The sequence below is a fragment of the Schistocerca serialis genome, chromosome 2 (genome assembly GCF_023864345.2).
Source record: "Schistocerca serialis cubense isolate TAMUIC-IGC-003099 chromosome 2, iqSchSeri2.2, whole genome shotgun sequence".
NCBI classification, from domain to species: Eukaryota; Metazoa; Arthropoda; class Insecta; order Orthoptera; family Acrididae; genus Schistocerca; species Schistocerca serialis.
In genome coordinates this window covers 502,525,579-502,547,623 of record NC_064639.1, presented here as the reverse complement: position 1 = coordinate 502,547,623, position 22,045 = coordinate 502,525,579, and the positions used below count along the sequence as shown (strand labels likewise).

The 22,045-nt window shown below is 44.8% G+C and overlaps 1 protein-coding gene across 1 annotated transcript in view; it reads left to right on the top strand.

Annotated features, from left to right (window-relative positions):
- LOC126456148 (uncharacterized) overlaps nucleotides 1-21,572 on the top strand; it is a 50,705-nt gene extending 29,133 nt beyond the window's left edge. Inside the window, exons 2-3 of the mRNA XM_050091902.1 lie at nucleotides 15,919-16,080; nucleotides 21,234-21,572. Of these exons, the coding sequence (XP_049947859.1) occupies nucleotides 15,919-16,080; nucleotides 21,234-21,572 (501 nt within the window). The remainder of the gene's footprint in view (nucleotides 1-15,918; nucleotides 16,081-21,233) is intronic.
- Nucleotides 21,573-22,045: the final 473 nt, after the last annotated feature.

Here is a 22,045-nt window from a genome sequence, read left to right as displayed (position 1 = left end):
GTTAGAGTATCGGAGGTTTATAACACACTAATTTACATAGACTATCAGTTAAATAACAGGACCGGCACATATACTGCCCGAGGTGCCGCCCCAGCAATGTCAGTACTGGTTTCTTTAGCAAAAATGTTTGACCGCCACTGCTCTACAAGGTGTGATAGGGCCCGCCTGTTTCTCTACAAACGATAACATATTGCCTTTCTTCACTTGCACCCATTTAACCTCACTCTACCACAAGACCATCTGCTACACAATCAATAGCGAGGTGATGGCAGCGTATGTCCTTCTTACTTGTTCGCCGCAGGCTTCCACGGCTTACACATCGTTTAGCACACTATCATGGTTTCGGCCATTAAGCACAACAACATTTTCCGTTATCTGCAAATGTTGAAGAGACTTACTGTAGTGTCATACACTTGTGTTCAATGGAAATAAATGCACTGACGGAATTGGAGGAATACGAAGGACTTGAATCACAGATGTTTCTCATGTGATTGAACCTTCAGGACTGCGTGGAAATCAAACCGCAAATCCTATAAACACGACTGAACGGACAAGAAAACTTTCCTGTCTTTTGTAATCAAGGTATATTACCGAAGATTGCTGCTTTCATTTGAAATACAATAAAATGTACATAGGATGCATGTTGAATGAAGTCAGTCACATTAAAATCATTTTAAAACCACCCTTGAGTAAACTGTAAAGCCATGGTGGGAATTTGCTTACGTCTTTAGAAAGATTTTTCACATTTTTTATGCCTAACTCTTGCGTTACCCATTCTCGGATTCCAAATAGCGGCTAATGCTTACTTAGCTATCAGTTTAGTAAGTCTTCGTTGCGAAATACTACCACGAATTCTGTACAGAAGGAAGTAAAACTGGTAGGTGCCGACCTCGGTGAAGATCAGTTTGGATTGCGGAGAAATGTAGGAACACGCGAGGCAATACTAACACTACGACTTACCTTACAAGATAGCATTTGTAGACTTATGGAAAGCTTTTGACAATGTAGACTGGAATAATCTCTTTGAAATATGAGGGAAGCAGGAGTAAAATACAGGGAGCGAAAAGCTATTTACAGCTTGTACAGAAATCAGATGGCAGTTACCAGAGTCGAGGGGCACGAAAGGGAAGCAGTGGTTGAGAAGAGAGTGAGACAGGGTTGTAGCCTATCCCCGATGTTATTCAATACGCACACTGAACAAGCAGTAAAGAAAACCAAAGAAAAATTTGGAGTAGGAATTAAAGTTGAGAGAGAAGAAATAAAAACTTCGAGATTTGACGATGACATTGTAATTCTGTCAGAGACGGCAAAGGATTTGGAACAATATTTGAACGGAGTGGACAGTGGCTTGAAAGAAGGCTGTAAGATGAACACAACAAAAGCATGTAGTCGAATGGAATCAAGTGATGCAAATACCATTAGATCAGGAAATGAGACAGAGTTGTAGGTGAGTTTTGCTATTTGAGCAGGAAAATAACTAATGATGCACGAGATAGAGATGATATAAAATGTAGACTGGCAACGGCAAGAAAAGCTTTTCTGAAGAAGAGAAATTTGTTAACATCGAGTATAGATTTCAGTGGAAGGAAAACTTTTCTGAAAGTATTTGTATGGAGTTTAGCTATGTATGGAAGTGAAACGTGGACGATAAACAGCTTAGATAAGAAGAGAATAGAATGTTATGAAATTTGGTGCTACAGAAGATTGCTGAAGGTCAGGTGGGTAGATTAAGTGACTAATGAGGAGGAACTGAATGGGAACGGGGAAAAAAGAAATTTGTGGCACTACCTGACTAGAAGAAGGGATCGGTTGGGAGGACACATTCTGAAGCACCAAGGGATCACCAATTTGGCACTGGAGGGGGGAGGGGGGGGGGGAGGGGGAGGGGGAGGGAGAGGGAGAGGGAGAGGGAGAGAGAGAGAGAGAGAGAGTGAGTTTGTGTGTGTGTGTGCGTGTGTGTGTGTGTGTGTGTGTGATTGGCGGGGAGGGGGAGGGGGGGTAATAATCGTAGAAGGAGAGCAAGAGATGAATTCAACAATCAAATTCAGAAGGATGCAGATTGCAATGGTTACTTGGAGATGAAGAGGCTTGCACAGGATAAAGTAACATGGAGAGCCGCATCAAACCAGTCTTCAGACTGAACATGAAAAACACCACCACTTAGGCTTGTTGAATATACATTTAATTAACTTTTTCTCCCGCAATTAAATACATAAAGACGGCATATAATGCTTGTCCTCCAGAAAAATGTGCAAGGGCAGATTAATCTCCGAAAACGGCCTTGAATCTGCGCTAAAGTATATCTCTTATGATAACTACGCCTCAGTGAGTTACACTTATTTATTTTATTTATCGTATGGCAACAACAGCAAACATTGACAGCTTATGACAGTTATTTAAACTAATGCTTATCGAAGTTGCACATGACTAAATGGAAATTTATACTACAGACCGACATGACAATACATAAATAACTGTTGGTTTTCTGTCTGAAGAGTGGTTTGGTGCAGCTCTTCTTACTATTGTATCCTGTACTTGCATCTCCTTTCATCTCTGCGCAACTACCGCAGCCTATATCCACTTGAACCTGCTTGGCAAATCTTAGCCTCCCTGTATAGTTTTTACCTGCCCCCCTCCGCAACACACACACACACACACACACACACACTCACTCACTCTTCCCTCCATTAGTACATTAACCATTCATTTATGTCTGAAGATGTGTCCGTACAACCCGTCCCTTCATTTAGTCACGTGCTGCCATAAAGCTCTCTTCTCCCCAGTTCGACGCAATAGCGTGAGCAGTGATTGCTGAAGGACCACCACGGGAGATTTGCCGAAGAAAGGAAGGTTATTTCTCTGCTCCTCATTGACGATGTCATTAGAGACGTGACACAAGTTCGGCTTGACGGAGGATGGGAGAAGGAAGGTTGGTTCGTTGGTTGGTTGAATGTGGGAAAGGATCAAACAACGAGGACATCAGTCTCTCGATCCAAGAATAGTGCATCTGGAAGTAGACTTCCATCGAGAACGTTTTCTGCTGTAGCCGTCAGATTCGTAACAGTGAAAGCGAGAAGGCTAAAATCGAAATGGGTATCTTTCGTACAGTCAATAATAGCAAGAGTCGGTAGGTGGGCATCCCCGGGGCTCTGCATGCGACAGTAAATTGGTTGTGTTAGAGTTGCCAGGCGTCCGACTTTAGCAGGACAGCCGCGCGGGGATAGCCGAGCGGTCTTAGGCGCTGAAGTCATGGACTGTGCGGCTGGTCCCGGCAGAGGTTCGAGTCCTCCCTCAGGCATGGGTGTGTTTGTTTGTCCTTAGGATAATTTAGGTTAAATAGTGTGTAAGATTAGGGACTGATGACCTTAGCAGTTAAGTCCCATAAGATTTCACACACATTTTTTTTTTTCGCAGGACATGTCCGGCTTTATACAGTCGTGTCCGATGAAATATATAAAAGGCAGGCCTCTTCTACTTTTGTTAGGCTTTTTAGCGATGAAGACTAGCTAATGACGTAAGCACGGTGGATGAATATTAGGAGGACTAATAAACGACTGAAAATACGTAACTGACAATTGCTATTCGAAACATATAGTCCTGCTTTTAGGAGAAAACGTCCTGCTAAATACAGCGCCGAGCGCGGCTCCTCTATTTTTGGACCTGGCAACCCTAACTGGAACTTCCGTTCTCCAGTTTCTTAACTTTATGCACGGTGTTGCCTTTTTTTTTTTTAAAGTTGCGTTCCTGTCACATCTGAAACGACTTATTTTAATTAAAATGCTTAAGGTCATCACAAACTGATGATACCTGATGCAGGATAAAAAAAAAGAATACTGCGTTTCTCGTAAGAATAGTCTCGTATTACGGTCCAGCTGATATAATTTATTTCCGGATATTTGTACTAAGCTGCTAATATAGCGCCCGGGATGAGCAGTGACAAGCTTATAAACTTGGTAACAGATTTTAGATGTTCGTATCAACTGCCTTTCGGTGGAATACACCTATTGTTTAGCATGTCACAATCAGCACATAAAATACCGAATGTTAGTGACAGCTCGTGCGCTCTTACTTGGCACTGATGACGCACAGCCCACCGCAGCCGTACCTGGTCATCGCTGAGTCGCTCGTGTCTTGCCCCGTGGCTATGACTGGGCTTCCGGCTAGTCACTCTCTCCACACGGACGGGCGTTACCCGTTTTAGTAGACGCTGTACGCTCACTTGAGGGGATCCCTGTTGATTATTTTGTGTCTGGAATGGAGGGTTATCGTCTCCTGTTGAATCCACGACAGCGAATACATCTCTGTCGCTTCATTATAATCTATTTATTCGTTGAATTTTGCTGAAAAGTGCCTACGTACATCAGATCAGCTACAGTCTAATTCCCTTGTAACATTACATAGCAGCACCTTCTTCATCGACGTCAGAATGCCACTATTTATAGTAGTTGGCTAACAGATGGAGACGTTTCATTATTATTTTGATTTGGTGGTCTTACGAAGTATTATGACAACAGGGATCATCATTATTGCTCTGAATAATGCCTGCCTGACGGGCAGTTTATCTGTGACTCCATTAGCGCATACCAGAATGTCGTCTACCTTATCCTGCGCCTTCGGTGTGGTACTTCTGCACCAATCGACGAAGTCAACAAATTTTATTTTCAGCCGCAGTTATTTGTTATTAAATCCTGTTGAGATAAAACTACGTTTTCTCTGTGTCTGAGGTGGCCGAAACAGAACAAGTGCGAAAACCTTGCACGTAGAGCGAGCCGACAGTATTTCAGTCAGGTGCGGCTATTTTCACCTGTTACGTTTCTATCACTCATATCAGAAGATGCGTATTTTTAGTAACTGTTATTCAGGATGTAACAGAAGGACTTTGGAGTTTATCATGCCGTCTATGTCGAGGTCGTTGGTCATTAGAGACTGCCCACGAGCTCGTATGATGAAGGAAATAACAATGCTCAGGTGGGTATTTCAACCCCGTTCACCCCGGATAAGACTGCAAGGTCTTAACTAATGAGCCACCTCGTCCAGTGGAACCATCCCGGACTTGGTACGAAATGATTCAGGCAAACGATGTAACTAACCATTTGAGTGACTTTTTCCCCAACGTAACACTGAACACATGTAAGTATGTAGCCTCTGTGGAGAAGCAATGAACAGGTGAGGCATGGTAATATAAAGTTTCGCGTTCTGGCCCTAGACGAGCCAGTCGGGCCCGAATGACCATCATGTCGTCTTCTGCACATGCCGTCATTCGGATGCGGTGTGGAGGCACATGTGGTCAGCAAACCGCCCTCTCAGTCGTTGTCGCCTTTCATGACCTTGGAACCGTCACTAATCGGTAGAGCAGCTCCTTGGTTGGTCTCGCGAGGCTGGGTGTATCCCGTACCAGTCCTTCCAAACAATTCCTGGCAGTACTGGGAAACAAACCCGGTTCCTACGCTTTTCAGTCAGCCGCGCTGAGCATCAGCTACTGCGGCACACAATAGCAATGAATAAACCTGCCAAATTCACTACGTATATTTAACTCTGCCTTGAGATACGGAGTTGTAAATATTCATACCAATCAATCATAAGAAAAACAATTATACTTCATAATTCCAGTTTTTTTACCAGCGGTATATCATTATTTACCAATGTTCGTTGGTTGGGTGGGAGAGTACCAAATAGCGTGGTCATCGGTCCCATCGGGTTAGGGAATCATGGAGAAGGAAGTCGGCTGTGCCCTTTCAAAGTAACCATCCCAGCATTTGCCTCAAGCGATTTAGAGAACCTACGGAAAACGTAAATCAGGATGGCCGGATCGGGTTTGAACCGTCGTCCTCCCGAATGCGAGTCTAGTGTGGTAACCACTGCGCCACCTCGCTCTGTTCAGCACTGTTACTTTAAGGCTTAAATCTGGATGGTAAGACGAGTATTTCACACGGAATAATCAGCTTTGCAACAACATGGCACGAAGACAACTCGGCTCATATGTACACTAGATACTTCTATTACTTTTCATCTCATATCCCTAAAGGTAGAGTGGGTTATTCGAGTAATGACCCATTGAAGGGTCAGGGACTTTTCTGCCAAATACCAACCTGACTGGTAGTGGGGCAGAGGGAATGTGAATTGGAAATATAATGGGGGGGGGGGGGGGGGGGAATTTCCAGTTTCGGCGCTTGCCTTACAACGAAGGGAAAACTCCCGGGAATATTCCTCAGAGCCGGAGGATGGAAGCTGTTTATAATTTAATTCTGGGACGAATGCCTCGGAAAAAGATGAAGACCTAGTGCATGTGAAGGTGTAGATGTCTGAGTATACAGAGTAAAGTCAGAGACTTGATCGAAATGTAAAGTACACGATGATGGGCACGACGTACACTGCAAACTCTTCCTTGCTCCTTTAAGTGCTTTCTCGCACAAAGAAACTGCGAGGGAAAACGGAGCAGAGTTTGAAGAACGTTCGCAGCATTTGCCGCCGCTAATTCTGGACAATCTAAATCGGGATGGCTGAACGATGAATATAAGCCGAGCCCAGAGCGTCGGCCTAAGCGACGCGAAAAGACCTCAGGCACTGCGCGCAGCCCTTTCTTTTCCTGCTTATCCACCGTCGTGATTCCCATTCTCCAGGTGTGCAAACGAAGGAAGCAACTCACATTTAGTTTGCCGGGACTCAGGTGCATAGAACTTGGCACTGCGCAACTCACCTGTGGAATTCCGCAAGCCAAAGCGCTACTTAAATGGCTGGCCACCGCCATTTTCGTGTTTACAAATTGTTATGTAGTGTTCAACAGGTGTTCAGAAAAGTATTTCATATTTTGAAAGATAAGTATGGACCAAACAAAACAAGACAATGTTCAGTAATCATAGGCTCTAAAATGAATACCTTAAGACCTTTCAGCAATACTTCATCTTCGCTACTGTGAAACACATCTCTTTAACTGCAAGCTTCTTTGTGTTACGAACGACTTACAGAATGCAGTAAATAAATGATAACACATTCCTCTGTTACTGTCCCTAGATACAGCATGCAGTGAAGACCTGTTACTGCTGTTATTGTCAACGGTATTCACAGTTTTTAAGTAAGTGCAGCGCATACATTAGTCCTAATGGAACCAATATGGGTTTTGATAGTTTTTGGTAAGCGTAAATATAAAACTGCCAGCAAAAGCATTTCACAACTTAGCAAAACACAAAGTGGTTCTATTAGCTCTAATGTATGCCCTGCACTTCCTCAGAATTGTAAACACGGTTTATACACTCCTGGAAATTGAAATAAGAACACCGTGAATTCATTGTCCCAGGAAGGGGAAACTTTATTGACACATTCCTGGGGTCAGATACATCACATGATCACACTGACAGAACCACAGGCACATAGACACAGGCTACAGAGCATGCACAATGTCGGCACTAGTACAGTGTATATCCACCTTTCGCAGCAATGCAGGCTGCTATTCTCCCATGGAGACGATCGTAGAGATGCTGGGTGTAGTCCTGTGGAACGGCTTGCCATGCCATTTCCACCTGGCGCCTCAGTTGGACCAGCGTTCGTGCTGGACGTGCAGACCGCGTGAGACGACGCTTCATCCAGTCCCAAACATGCTCAATGGGGGACAGATCCGGAGATCTTGCTGGCCAGGGTAGTTGACTTACACCTTCTAGAGCACGTTGGGTGGCACGGGATACATGCGGACGTGCATTGTCCTGTTGGAACAGCAAGTTCCCTTGCCGGTCTAGGAATGGTAGAACGATGGGTTCGATGACGGTTTGGATGTACCATGCACTATTCAGTGTCCCCTCGACGATCACCAGTGGTGTACGGCCAGTGTAGGAGATCGCTCCCCACACCATGATACCGGGTGTTGGCCCTGTGTGCCTCGGTCGTATGCAGTCCTGATTGTGGCGCTCACCTGCACGGCGCCAAACACGCATACGACCATCATTGGCACCAAGGCAGAAGCGACTCTCATCGCTGAAGACGACACGTCTCCATTCGTCCCTCCATTCACGCCTGTCGCGGCACCACTGGAGGCAGGCTGCACGATGTTGGGGCGTGAGCGGAAGACGGCCTAACGGTGTGCGGGACCGTAGCCCAGCTTCATGGAGACGGTTGCGAATGGTCCTCGCCGATACCCCAGGAGCAACAGTGTCCCTAATTTGCTGGGAAGTGGCGGTGCGGTCCCCTAAGGCACTGCATAGGATCCTACGGTCTTGGCGTGCATCCGTGAGTCGCTGCGGTCCGGTCCCAGGTCGACGGGCACGTGCACCTTCCGCCGACCACTGGCGACAACATCGATGTACAGTGGAGACCTCACGCCCCACGTGTTGAGCAATTCGGCGGTACGTCCACCCGGCCTGCCGCATGCCCACTATACGCCCTCGCTCAAAGTCCGTCAACTGCACATACGGTTCACATCCACGCTGTCGCGGCATGCTACCAGTGTTAAGGACTGCGATGGAGCTCCGTATGCCACGGCAAACTGGCTGACACTGACGGCGGCGGTGCACAAATGCTGCGCAGCTAGCGCCATTCGACGGCCAACACCGCGGTCCCTGGTGTGTCCGCTGTGCCGTGCGTGTGATCATTGCTTGTACAGCCCTCTCGCAGTGTCCGGAGCAAGTATGGTGGGTCTGACACACCGGTGTCAATGTGTTCTTTTTTCCATTTCCAGGAGTGTAGTACCAAAACTGATAACTGTTTACAGCGTGCTCTATCCATGGGCAATAACAGAAGGACGTGACCTCATTCGTTTACAACATTCTGTAGGTCGTTCCATAACAAGGAGTTTGCAGTACAGCAGATGTATTTCACAGTAGCGAAGATGAAGGAAGTGCACATAGCTCTTAAGGTAGGAATTTTAGAATCCATGCTTACTCAACTTTTTTCTTGTTTTGGTCCATACTATCACGTCTCAAAATATGGAACACTTTTTATAACATCTCGTATATACATCTCTACCGTTTGATACTTGGCTGGTGTATACGTCGAAGGAAATACATCCACAGGCATTAAAAAAATTACCTGAATGTGCGCTTACGCACAAAGTTTTAGCACATTACGAAAGTTGTTTGTAAATGAAATACAGTATATTAGTTACGAAAAACAAATATTAAACGAAGTTTACACCGAAAACCTGAGACCTGTTACGTCCTTTCAGAGCTATGTAAGGTACAGGAAGAGCTTCAAAATTACATTAATCGCTAACGACAGTCCCATGCCATATAAAGGATTCTTTAGGCGCTTGATTTTCAGTTTACAGTTTACTGCAAACACCATAATAAAAAAGTAAAACTGCGCTGCAGTGTCAGTAACTTTGCTAGGGTGACTAAATTAGGTGTATATCTGCAACCTCGGGCATGGATGTGTGTGATGTCCTTAGGTTAGTTAGATTTAAGTAGTTCTAGGGGACTGATGACCTCAGATGTTAAGTCCCTTTGTTCTCAGAGCCATCTGAACCATCTGCAAATGTCGGCCCACTGCCACATAAGTATTACAGCAAAAATCCTCTAAAATTTTGCAAAATCGCATACCGTTATTTGGGGTAGGTGTTTCGTAGCAACCTTGATTTAAATGTTAAAGGTGAAGGCCGACAAAGAGAAGTAGCCCTTAAACAATTCATTCTATTACATGTTACAAAACTGAACCTATTTCAGGGCACATCAATAAATAATATTTTCAGTGTTTTAAAACCTTTTAGTTGAGAAGTAAAGAGTTAAACGTGCTGCCAACGTAGAGATCACTTGTAGTGAAGTATTACTTTCACTGAGCAAAGATAGGGGGTGGTAATAGCCGTGGACGATAGAGATGTAATTCAAGATGGGCAGGCAGACATTGAAGTCCATTCCTCCAAAATACAGGTACACTCCAGTGAAGCGTCAAGCTTCGGTTTCGGGAATGCCGCATGTGACACATTGGACGTTGCCCTAAAGCTGACATTAGTGATTCAGCGTTTGAAAACGAAAGTGTATTATAACTTTTGTCTACACGATTTATGCGTATATTGCCATATACTACCCACGGGGTAATAACACTGGAAATTACAGGCAGTGGATCAAACGAATACTCTAAAGATGAACAAACGCTTACAATTTCAGAAAAACTGGATGATTTATTCAAGGGAAAGAGCTGCCCAGTAAGCAAGCCAGTAGCTAGTTGGTCCACCGCTGGCCATTGGGCAAGCAATTATTTGGCTTGGCATTGACTGATGAGAGTAGCTGGATGTCTGCCTGAGACATATTGTGCCAAATTCTGTCCAGTTGGCGCGTCAGATCGTCAAAACCCCGAGCTGGTTGATTGCAGGGCTCTGGGGAGAGATCCGGCAACAGTGTTGGTTAAGGTAGGGTTTGGCAACCACGAAGACAAGCGGTAGACAGTGACGCCGAGATAGGGTGGGCATTATCTTGCTGAAATGTAAGCGCAGGATAGCTTGGCTTTTTCTCTTGAATAAATCAGCTCGTATTTTTTTCTTTTTTTAAAAAATTCTAATAATTTCTTTGTCTGTACATGTACTTCACATCTATCTGTTTCCGTCGCATTCAGATAATTCCTACATGATGCGCCTTTTTTTTCATTGAGAGTACCTGAACGTCTCTAAGGATTTTGTCGAAGAGCACGAGAAAGTTTGCTAGTAGGTTCGGAGTTTGTCACGCCTATGGAGCATGCTTGGATGGCTTAGGCAGTATTGACTTACCCGCAAAATATAAAGATTCGGGTTCGAATCAAAGCCTAGAGAAGACTTCTAATCTGACATAAATCTCATCAAAAAGGAGAACCTTAAGGAATGTGGAAATAGCCAGTGTGTACATTAACAAAAGACAAGAAACAATCTGTTTACTTTATTAATAACAAACCATTACTATGTTGATTAATACTGTACACACTGGGTTTGTCAGCTAAATGTAACGAAGTATATAAGAAAGGAAGTCGCTGCTTTCAGAGTTAGATCAAAAAATTCCTGTTCTGGCTTAATACGAGGGCGCGATGGAAAGTAATGCGTCCGGATTTCTTATGTGAAAACTCTTAGTTTTTTTAAAAAACAAGACAAACGCTGTTAACATTCCACATCTTTATTTTCCATGCCTATATACAGGTTGATTCACTAACTATTGTCACCAAGAATAATTACGAAAGTATGGTAGGAGATGAAACGTTTGAGACAAATGTTGCATGGGACAACGGGGACCTTAACATGACGGTTTTTTGTTGCTAGGCGGAGTCGCTTCAGAGATATGAAGGCCAACTTAGTTTGTTTTTTCAAATAGGATGCTATATTTTGGTATTTATTTTCTAATAGCGGCTATCGAGACGAACCCACAGATGTGTAACAGTAAGGTCTTTGAAGATCAACGAAGGTCAAAAAGGTGGCATAAACGTCCATTTACTGAAGGTGTTCGAAGTGATAATCATTGGTATCAATGCAGTGCTGCAATCTTATCATGGGTTGGGTGGTATTCCTTATAACATCGGCACTTATCGAAGCACATGCTCTAACAATTTTCTCTCGCATATCTTCAGGTGTAGTTGGAATGTCTTTATAAACAATGTCTTTTACGAATCCCCACAAGAAAAAATCCAAAGGCGTCAAGTCTGGCGAATGAGCCGGTCACGACGTATCTCCTCCGTGTCCAGTCCAACGATTTGGGAATAAATTGTCTCTGCAACTCATGTCTAGCCATCAGCGAAAAATGTGCGGACATGCATTTGTGTTGATACCACATTCTGTCCCTTGTTCCTAAAGGTATTTCTTCCAATAACAGACCTAAAGCTTCTTCCTGGAATGTGGTGTACTTCCTACCACTAAGAAACAGGAACCTATAATTCTGTCCTCCAGAATCACGCAACGTACATTCACCGACCACGGTTTTTGGTGTGCACCTTGCCGCAGCCAACGTGGATTTTCAGTTGCCCAGTAATGCATGTTATACAAATGAACATTTCCATGGTTCGTGAATGTAGCCTCGACAGTAAATAAAATCTAGTTAATAATTGTGTCATCCCTCTGAATCTGAAGTTGAGCCCATCGGCAGAATTCAGTGTGACATACAATCCGTACCGATTAATTCTTAGTGGAGACTGGTATGGTAAGGATGATATTTATGGCGATGCAGAACACGAACAACACTACTCTGGCTCATGCCAGATTCCCTTGCGATTTGACGCAAACTAACACAAGGATCTCGAACCACAGTGGCAAGAGTACCAATTTCCGTTTCCTCGTTAGTAACTTTCCTTGCCGGATATGTTGCCGATGCGTTAAAGATGCAGTCGTCCTCAATTTATCATACACATATTTGAATGTACGACGTGTAGGGTGAGTACGTTGAGAATATCTTTCAGCGTATAAGTCTCTAGCTCTCACTGATTTTCGTTGGCATTCTCTGGAAATGAGAAGCATATCGACTTGTTCTTCGAAGGAATACATCATTCACATTCGCTTGATTCAACGATACTAGTCTTACCGTTCCTATTAGTGTTGCACTGCGAAACCGTCGAATGGTGTTTACATGTCAATGACGCGTTATATGGATACGCCGTATTCGACAAATATTTACTATTTACACGATATGCGAGAGAGAATTGTCAGAGGATGTGCCTTGATAAGTGCGGAAGTGATAAGGAATGCCACTCCATGATAAGAAGAGTGCAGCATTGCATTGATACCAATGGTCATCACTTCGAACACCTTCGTTGACCCTCAAAGACCTTACTGTTACACATCATTGGATTCACCTCGATAGTCGCTATCAGAAAATAAGTACCAAACTATAACATCACATTTAAAAAAACAGTGTTGACCTTCATATCTCTGACGCGACCCCACCTAGCAACAAAAACCAACTTCATATTATGGTCCCCATTGTCCCATGCAACATTTGTCCCATAAAATTTTGAGCTACTATCACACTTTCGGAGTTATTCTAGGGGACAATAGTTAGTGACTCACCCTGTATTTGCAGCCCTCTGCTGCTAGAGGCCTCTGAATCGTAGTGCGCAATATCATGGTGTGTAACGTAACTATGTCGCTGCGTGAGAAACACATACTGTAATCGAGATTCATATTCCAAGAGTTGGTCCACACAAGGAGCACCCTCTCCTTCAGCATGACGATGCCAGGCACAACACGCGAGCGCTGCGTTATCTGAAACAATTCGATGACCTGGGTTCACTGTCATCAATCGTCCTAAATACAATCAAGACTTGGTCTCATCCGATTTTCATCTGTTTCCAAAACTTAAAGGAAATCTTCGAGGACTTCACTTTGAGAGCGATAAAGTGGTGCAACCAGAGGTGAAGTTGCCGCTCCTACAACAAAGTCAAACATTCTACAGTGATCATATCAACAAACTGGTCTCTCGTTGGGTGACATGCGTTCGTCGCCAGGGTGTCTAAGTTGAGGAACAAATATGTAGACTTGAGGAATAAAGGTGTAGAATGTTAATAACGTTTGTTTTATCTGAAAAAGCCTTAATAGTTTTCACACAAAAAATTCGGAGGCATTACTTTTCTACATGCCCTCGTAGATACTACATGTTGTTGTTGTTGTTGTTGTTGTTGTTGTGGTCTTCAGTCGCCGGCCGGTGTGGCCAAGCGGTTAAAGGCGCTACAGTCTGGAACCGCGTGGCCGCTACGGTCGCAGGTTCGAATCCTGTCTCGGGCATGGATGTGTGTGATGTCCTTAGGATTAAGTAGTTCTAAGTTCTAGGGGACTGATGACCTTAGACGTTAAGTCCCATAGTGCTCAGAGCCATTTGAACCATTTGGTCTTCAGTCCTGAGACTGGTTTGATGCAGCTCTCCATGACACTCTATCATGTGCAAGCTTCTTCATCTCCCACTACCTACTGCAGCCTACATCCTTCTGAATCTGCTTAGTGTATTCATCTCTTGGTCTCCCTGTACGATTTTTAACCTCCACGCTGCCCTCCAATGCTAAATTTGTGATCCCTTGATGCCTCAGAACATGTCCTACCAACCGATCCCTTCTTCTAGTCAAGTTGTGCCACAAACTTCTCTTCTCCCCAATTCTATTCAATACCTCCTCATTAGTTATGTGATCTACCCATCTAATCTTCAGCATACTTCTGTAACACCACATTTCGAAAGCTTCTATCTTGTCTAAATTATTTATCGTCCATGTTTCACTTCCATACATGGCTACACTCCATATAAATACTTTCAGAAACGACTTCCTGACACTTAAATCAATACTCGATGTTAACAAATTTTTCTTCTTCAGAAACGCATTCCTTGCCATTGCCAGTCTACATTTTATATCATCTCTACTTCGGCCATCATCAGTTATTTTGCTTCCCAAATAGCAAAACTCCTTTACTACTTTAAGTGTCTCATTTCCTGATCTATCCAGTCAACATTGTCAAAAGCTTTCTCTAAGTCTACAAATGCTAGAAGCGTAGGTTTGCCTTTCCTTAATCTTTCTTCTAAGATAAGTCGTAGGGTGAGTATTGCCTCACGTGTTCCAACATTTGTACAGAATCCAAATTGATCTTCCCCGAGGTCGGCTTCTACCAGTTTTTCCATTCGTCTGTAAAGAATTCGCTTTAGTATTTTGCGCCGGTCGCGGTGGTCTCGCGGTTGAGGCGCTCAGTCCGGAACCGCGCGACTGCTACGGTCGCAGGTTCGAATCCTGCCTCGGGCATGGATGTGTATGATGTCCTTAGGTTAGTTAGGTTTAAGTAGTTCTAAGTTCTAGGGGACTGATGACCACAGAAGTTTAGTCTCATAGTGCTCAGAGCCATTTGAACCATTAGTATTTTGCACCTGTGACTTATTAAAGTGATAGTTCGGTAATTTTCACATCTGTCAACACCTGCTTTCTTTGGGATTGGAATTATTATATTCTTCTTGAAATCTGAGGGAATTTCGCCTGTCTCATACATCTTGCTCACCAGATGGTATAGTTTTGTCAGGACTGGTTCTCCCAAGGCTGTCAGTAGTTCTAATGGAATGTTGTGTACTCCCGGGGCCTTGTTCCGACTTAGGTCTTTCAGTGCTCTGTCAAACTCTTCACGCAGTATCGTACCTCCCATTTCATCTATATCCCCTTCCATTTCCATAATATTGTCTTCAAGAACATCGCCCCTGTATAGACCCTCTATATACTCCTTCCACCTTTCCGCTTTCCCTTCTTTGCTTAGAACTGGGTTTCCATCTGAGCTCTTGATATTCATGCAAATGGTTCTCGTTACTCCAAAGGTCTCTTTAATTTTCCTGTAGGCAGTATCTATCTTACCCCTCGTGAGATAAGCCTCTACATACTTACATTTGTCCTCTAGCCATCCCTGCTTAGCCATTTTGCACTTCATGTCAATCTCATTTTTGATACGTTTGTATTCCTTTTTGCCTGCTTCATTTACTGCACTTTTGTATTTTCTTCTTTCATCAATTAAATTCAGTATGTCTTCTGTTACCCAAGGATTTCTACTAGCCCTCGTCTTATCCCTCAAAGCTACCCATTCTTCTTCTACTGTATTTCTTTCCCCTATTCCTGTCAATTGTTCCCTTATGCTCGCCCTGAAACTCTGTACAACCTCTGGTTCTTTCAGTTTATCCAGGTCCCATCTCCCTCCTTAAATTCCCACCTTTTTGCAGTTTCTTCAGCTTTAATCTACAGTTCATACAGTAAAGCTGCATGCCCTCGATAACAGCAGTATTTTTCGAAGACAATAGCTACCTACATCTGTGAATAACAAGTCCTATTTACGATACGTTACTGCTTCTCACGCACCTTAGCAATGAATTAGCGGAGAACCTTTCTCTCGTTGAAAATATTCTAACTTCTTATCACTTCCTAGCAGACTCAGAAATCGAGATACCAGATTTACACTGGTCATAAAATGCAAAGTCGCGCAATCTTCTTGGTGATACACGTTGATATGTCGCTGAGACAAGCTTACTTGTATTGCAGGTGCTATCGTGTGCGTGTGCAGTGGTGCTGCTGCCGATGCTGGACGAGTGCTGGCGCATGCGCACGAGCGTCGTGCAGATGACGGCGTTCAGCTGGTACTCCTTCACGGCCGTGACGCGCCTTATCTCCTACCTCAACCGCGACTTCATGCCGCCCAAGATTGTGAGTACACAGACTGCCTGCCACGAGTCAGCACAACGCGCGCCTGCACTTTCGCTTCCTTATCGTACTGCCGACTCGAGACAATTCCTACGCACACCTCAAGTCTCAAAATTTCCACGGTGCTGTAGAGCCTCCAGCTCCCACACAGTTCCGCAGTAATGAGCACCACGTTATTTTTAAGCTAGCTTGCCTTCGTCGTTACCTTCCTCCGCAACGGGCACAGTATGACTAACAAGGCAAGCACCACGGCTAGAAAGGCTACAACCGAATAAAATGGTTTGAAAATATGGAGGTGTGTGTGTGTGTGTGTGTGTGTGTGTGTGTGTGTGTGTGTGTGTGTGTGTGTTCTACCACTCATCAAGGTCATTTGCCTGTGGAACTCTGGCGTTCTGCAAATCGACGTTTGAACGTTATCGAATCTAGACTCCACAGGGGAATAAGTTACTGAATTAGCAGTACATGACTACTCTGTAATTCACTCTTCAGCGCTTGGCAAAGGCTTCATAACCACCATCCGACTATTTCCCAACCGTTCCACTCTCGAATGGCATCATTTTTATTGTTTAGGGTTAACTGTCACTTTTGGTGCCCTACAGATGAAAGGTCTAAATCATTTTTTAATTGGTTTTGATTTTCCGAGAATTTTAACGGGTGGTAAGCGACAGCAGCAAACAATCTCAGTAGCTGCTCAGATTGTCTCCTAAATTGTTTATACTGATTAGGAGCAGCAGAGGGTATTATTTGGCAAGAAGCTAAATATTTGCTTGAAACTATGTTAACACAAGCAGTACACACACTCATTTTTCCAAAAACAGAAGAGCTGTGTTTTAAGTTGTCCTTTATTCATAATCTATGTACCAATATATGTAGTGAGTTTCATTGAAGTGATTAAAACATAGCGGAATGTGACAGCTCGTAGCAAATATCTGCGTAATATTCGACTGCCGCAATGGAGATGGACAGAAAATTATGTACCAGATCCACCCGTCGCCCTTATGAAATATAAATACGTTCCATCCCGCTGTGTTTAAATAACTTCAGTGAAACTCCATACTGGAGAACGTACTACTCAGAAGCTTCTGTGTTGGGAACTATTATTCTGTAAGCACTGCACATCTTAACGTATCACGTAAGTCCAAGAAGTATGGAGACTGGATTAACACAAAACAGAGAAACGTAAAGCTGGCGATTTTAATAATTCAGGAGTGCTAAGTATCTCCCCCAATTGAATACAGTGCAAAGAACGTTCATAAAACCATGTGAAACTGTCAGAAAAGCCTTTTTTGGGATGTTGTTCAACTAGCGCGTCAAATTGGCTTAAATAGCGGTTATGTCGCCAATTCGTTGACCCCTCATATGGTTTTCTGCACCTCGTCGATTTGCGGTAGCTTCATATTGATAACTCCGAGTCTCGTCGCTCGTGATGATTTTTTCCAGAACAGAATTGTCTGCGTTTTGCATTTTAATCAATTAGCACGAGTCGTTTTTTGTTCTGGGTCATATTGTAAGGTATATACTTTGCATTCACTTTTCTCTTCTTCAAAACACTCTGGAGAATGTCCTGAATATGTGATGTAAATATATTGCTCCATTATGACTTGTGTCACAACACCGGTGACGCACTATGGCTACACGTCCATTACATAACACTGCCTGCCCACAACTGACTCATCGTATGCACATCTATTGTTTGCAGTAGTTAGTTCAAGTTGCCAACGTAGTTAAGATGTCGTTCATATGCCAGGAATAAAATTACTATCTGAACTTTTTGCAGGGACTGTGTGTGCTTTGTGGCAAAAAAATGTATCGACTTTTCCATGTAATACCTCACGGATGGCTATTGTGGATCTGATGGTCACTGCTGTACACAAGTGGAAAATATTATAAATAAAGGACCTAGAAGGGTGATAGAACACAACGTCACCGTTCTTTGAAATAATTTTTATTCGGTTTTAGTTGTTGGAATTGAGGTCCTTATAGCGTGAAACGCTTACAAGGAGCCACAAATCTTTTGTGCCTTGACTATGTGTCTGTCCAGTAGAGCTGCAGCGTGGCACGTCACATTTTGGAAGAAAGCAAATGCAACTGGCTGTGTACTCGGGACGCATGATGAATGACTAAGCATACTAGGTGTAACAATAAGGCATCTCCAAACGTACATAAAATTTGGCACCTACAAAAGACGAAAATATGTTACATAGGTATGCGTTCGGAAACAATGTTCACGCTGGAAAGCACTCTTCAAAGCACTTTAACCATGGGAAAGCTATTGGAACAGAATGCACCGACAACCCCTCTATAGTTTGAAAATTTCGTCTCTCAAGCCCCGGTACATGCCCACATTGGTAAAACTGCAAAAACAAGCAAAGTACTCAGCGATACATCGGAACATCCCCGTTTGAATACAACCTCTGTCTGTGCTAACAATGGGCTCTTTAAAAATAGTTTCATATCGGTTGCTGGCACTAAACATTATGTCCCTGTGTATTTCCCAAGATTAACGTACTATGATGAGTCGTAGAAAACGAGTCCTGAAATGGAAATAAAACGTTCCCGGGCCCAAGTGTGGCAATAGGTTTTGTTACACACTGTACACCACCTCACAGAGTTAACTTCTGCTTTACGACATCTGCGATGTTTTCAGTTCTTGCACTGTTCAGGGACGGGTGCAATATTCCCAAAGGACTCCTCAACAGTTTGGTAGCCACCAGCATGAATAAAGGAGCAACATGTGTGTGAGTACCCAAGAGGGGAAGTTTGGCCTCAGTCGAACACGAATGTGTTGTGGACTGTGGGCGTCCACTTCGATAGAAATATCGCTGCTGCTGCTGAAAAAGATTAATACAGCTGTTCTTGTAGGACGGATGCGTGGCTTCTAGGGCACACAAACACAATGAAAGTAACAGAGAATAGTGGATGGTAAAATATTACTCATCTTTGCCAACGCTCGTTACAGTAACTGCGGAATGCAGGTTTAGTCTATCTGTCCTGCGTTGACTGCAGTTCCATGAACACAAACTAAATGCCATCCTCTGAACTAAAGTCGAAAGAAAACTAATCTTCTGTCTTCATGTACAATTGGAAGAACAGTTCCAAACTAACAATACTCAGTTAAACACCTAGGCAGGCGGTCTCTGTCCATACACGATCGTTCTACTCACTGTTCTGTTTCTACTTAAGTCTAATCACTGTCTATCTACCGGCGATTGCTTCTGTCTCACTCGAAGAACGTTCTGCAGCCGCTCACTAACAAGACTCAGACTGAATTGCAACTGGCAACTCAAAACTTTTGCTCGTGCACGGTTACTCAAGCGTTAGTCTTTCTTCCTGATGGCGCTGCCGCTCCAGAGGGCAGCGTGATTAGTTTGCGCGCGTAGATGTTCCTCCTGCTGCTGCTGCTGCTGCAAATGGACGTCTATGGTACTTGTGGTACCAACTGTCGCAAACTCTTCTTGTGTGGTATCTCAGTCCACCACAGAACGCACCATTTTTCGTTACAAATACACTACTGGCCATTAAAATTGCTACACCAAGAAGAAATGCAGATGATAAACGAGTATTCATTGGACAAATATGACATGTGATTACATTTTCACGCAGTTTGGGTGCATAGATCCTGAGAAATCAGTACCCAGAACTACTACCTCTGGCCGTAATAACGGCCTTGATATGCCTGGGATTGAGTCAAACAGAGCTTGGATGGCGTGTACAGGTACAGCTGCCCATGCAGCTTCAACACGATACCATAGTTCATAAAGAGTAGTGACTGGAGTATTGTGACGAGCCAGTTGCTCGGCCACCATTGACCAGACGTTTTCACTTGGTGATAGATGTGGAGAATGTGCTGGCCAGGGCAGCAGTCGAACATTTTCTGTATGCAGAAAGGCCCATACAGGACCTGCAACATGCGGTCGTGCATTATCCTGCTGAAATGTAGGGTTTTGCAGGGATCGAATGAAGGGTAGAGCCACGGGTCGTAACACATCTGAAATGTAACGTCCATTGTTCAAAGTGCAGTCAATGGGAACAAGAGGTGACCGAGACGTGTAACCAGTGGCACCCCATACCATCATGCCGGGTGATACGCCAAACACGGATGCGACCATCACGATGCTGTAAACGGAACGTGGATTCATCCGAAAAAATGACGTTTTGCCATTCGTGCACCCAGGTTCGTCGTTAAGTACACCATCGCAGGCGCTCCTGTCTGTGATGCAGCGTCAAGGGTAACCGCAGCCATGGTCTCCGAGCTGATATTCCATGCTGCTGCAAACGTCGTCGAACTGTTCGTGCAGATGGTTGTTGTCTTGCAAACGTCCCCATCTGTTGACTCAGGGATCGAGACGTGGCTGCACGATCCGTTACAGCCATGTGGATAAGATGCCTGTCATCTCGACTGCTAGTGATACGAGGCCGTTGGGATCCAGCACGGCGTTCCGTATTACCCTCCTGAACCCACCGATTCCGTATTCTGCTAACAGTCATTGGATATCGACCAACGCGAGCAGCAATGTCGCGATACGATAAACCGCAATCGCGATATGCTATAATCCGACCTTTATCAAAGTCGGAAACGTGATGGTACGCATTTCTCCTCCTTACACGAGGCACCGCAACAACGTTTCAGCAGGCAACGCCGGTCAATTGCTGTTTGTGTATGAGTAACCGGTTGGAAACTTTCCTCATGTGAGCACGTTGTAGGTGTCGCCACCGGCGGCAACCTAGTGTGGATGCTCTGAAAAGCTTATCATTTGCATATCACAGCATCTTCTTACTGTCGGTTAAATTTCGCGTCTGTAGCACTGATCTTCGTGGTGTAGCAATTTTAATGGCCAGTAGTGTATATGACTCCACTTCTGTTACGTAAGTACTGTGTTTTATGTTTCCCATAATTGCCTGTGGTTATTCCTTAGCAATTGTGAAGCAACATAGAATCTCAGAATTTTAAAGGGTACTAGAGGATGTCTGTCTGATGAAATTTACTCAGTGATCTTCTTACGCCACTTATGCGTGAGCATCTCAGCTACTGTACACGATTTCGGGTCTCATTCAGTGGCGCGTCAAATGTCTGTGTAACCTGTTTTGTTTCTTATAATTGGTCAAATCATTTGGCCGTGTTTCTTTTTTTGAGCTGTTGTGCTGGTAACGCGCAGGAGCGGCTGCACGTGATGGCCGGCGTGGCGCTGTTCTCGGTGTCGGGCGCGCTGGGCGTGGACGGCGCGTGGCGCGGCGGCCGCTGGGAGGACCGCGAGCTGGCGGCGGCCGTGCTGGCGCTGCTGGCGGCGCTGCTGCTGATGGCCGACGTGGCCGCCTCCTACGGCGGCGCGCGCGCCCTCGACCGCGACCCGGCCGCCGCCGGCCCGCCGTACTGCTCGGTGCGCTCCGCTGCCTCCGCCGACGACGCCGAAGCCGCGGACGACGCCCCGCCGCCCCCCTACGCGGTCGCCGTCGCCGTCGCCAGCCGCCCCGGCTGCCCACCCGCGACGCGATGACCGCAGGCCGACGTCACAGCCTCCGCTGCTTCTTCTCCTCCTCCTCAACAAATACGCCGCGCGCAACGCTACAGCTGTTGCTGGATCTCCGGAGCTTACGCTGCGCAGCGTTCTACTGCCAAACGAGAGACTGATGTGTACAGAGTTACGTGACATGTACCTGTCTGTGTTACGAAAGCACTGATTTTGCGTCCACTGATATTTCCTCACAATCTGTGTCGAAAACGCTTAAATTTGAGATGCGTTAGTGCCTCAATTCTCATCGCTGAGTCAGTCACAACAGAGAGAACACTGCTATTGCGGATGTTTACATAGGAACACATGCACAATGACTTCATAGCCCACATCACGTCGGAAGGCGCAGGGAGCGCAGAAGCGTGGAGAGGGTGTCATTAGCTCACGAGCCAAAGGGAGGACAAAAGCCTTCCATGTTGCCAACCAAGCCTAAGGAACTGTTGTTGGGGACACCAGAG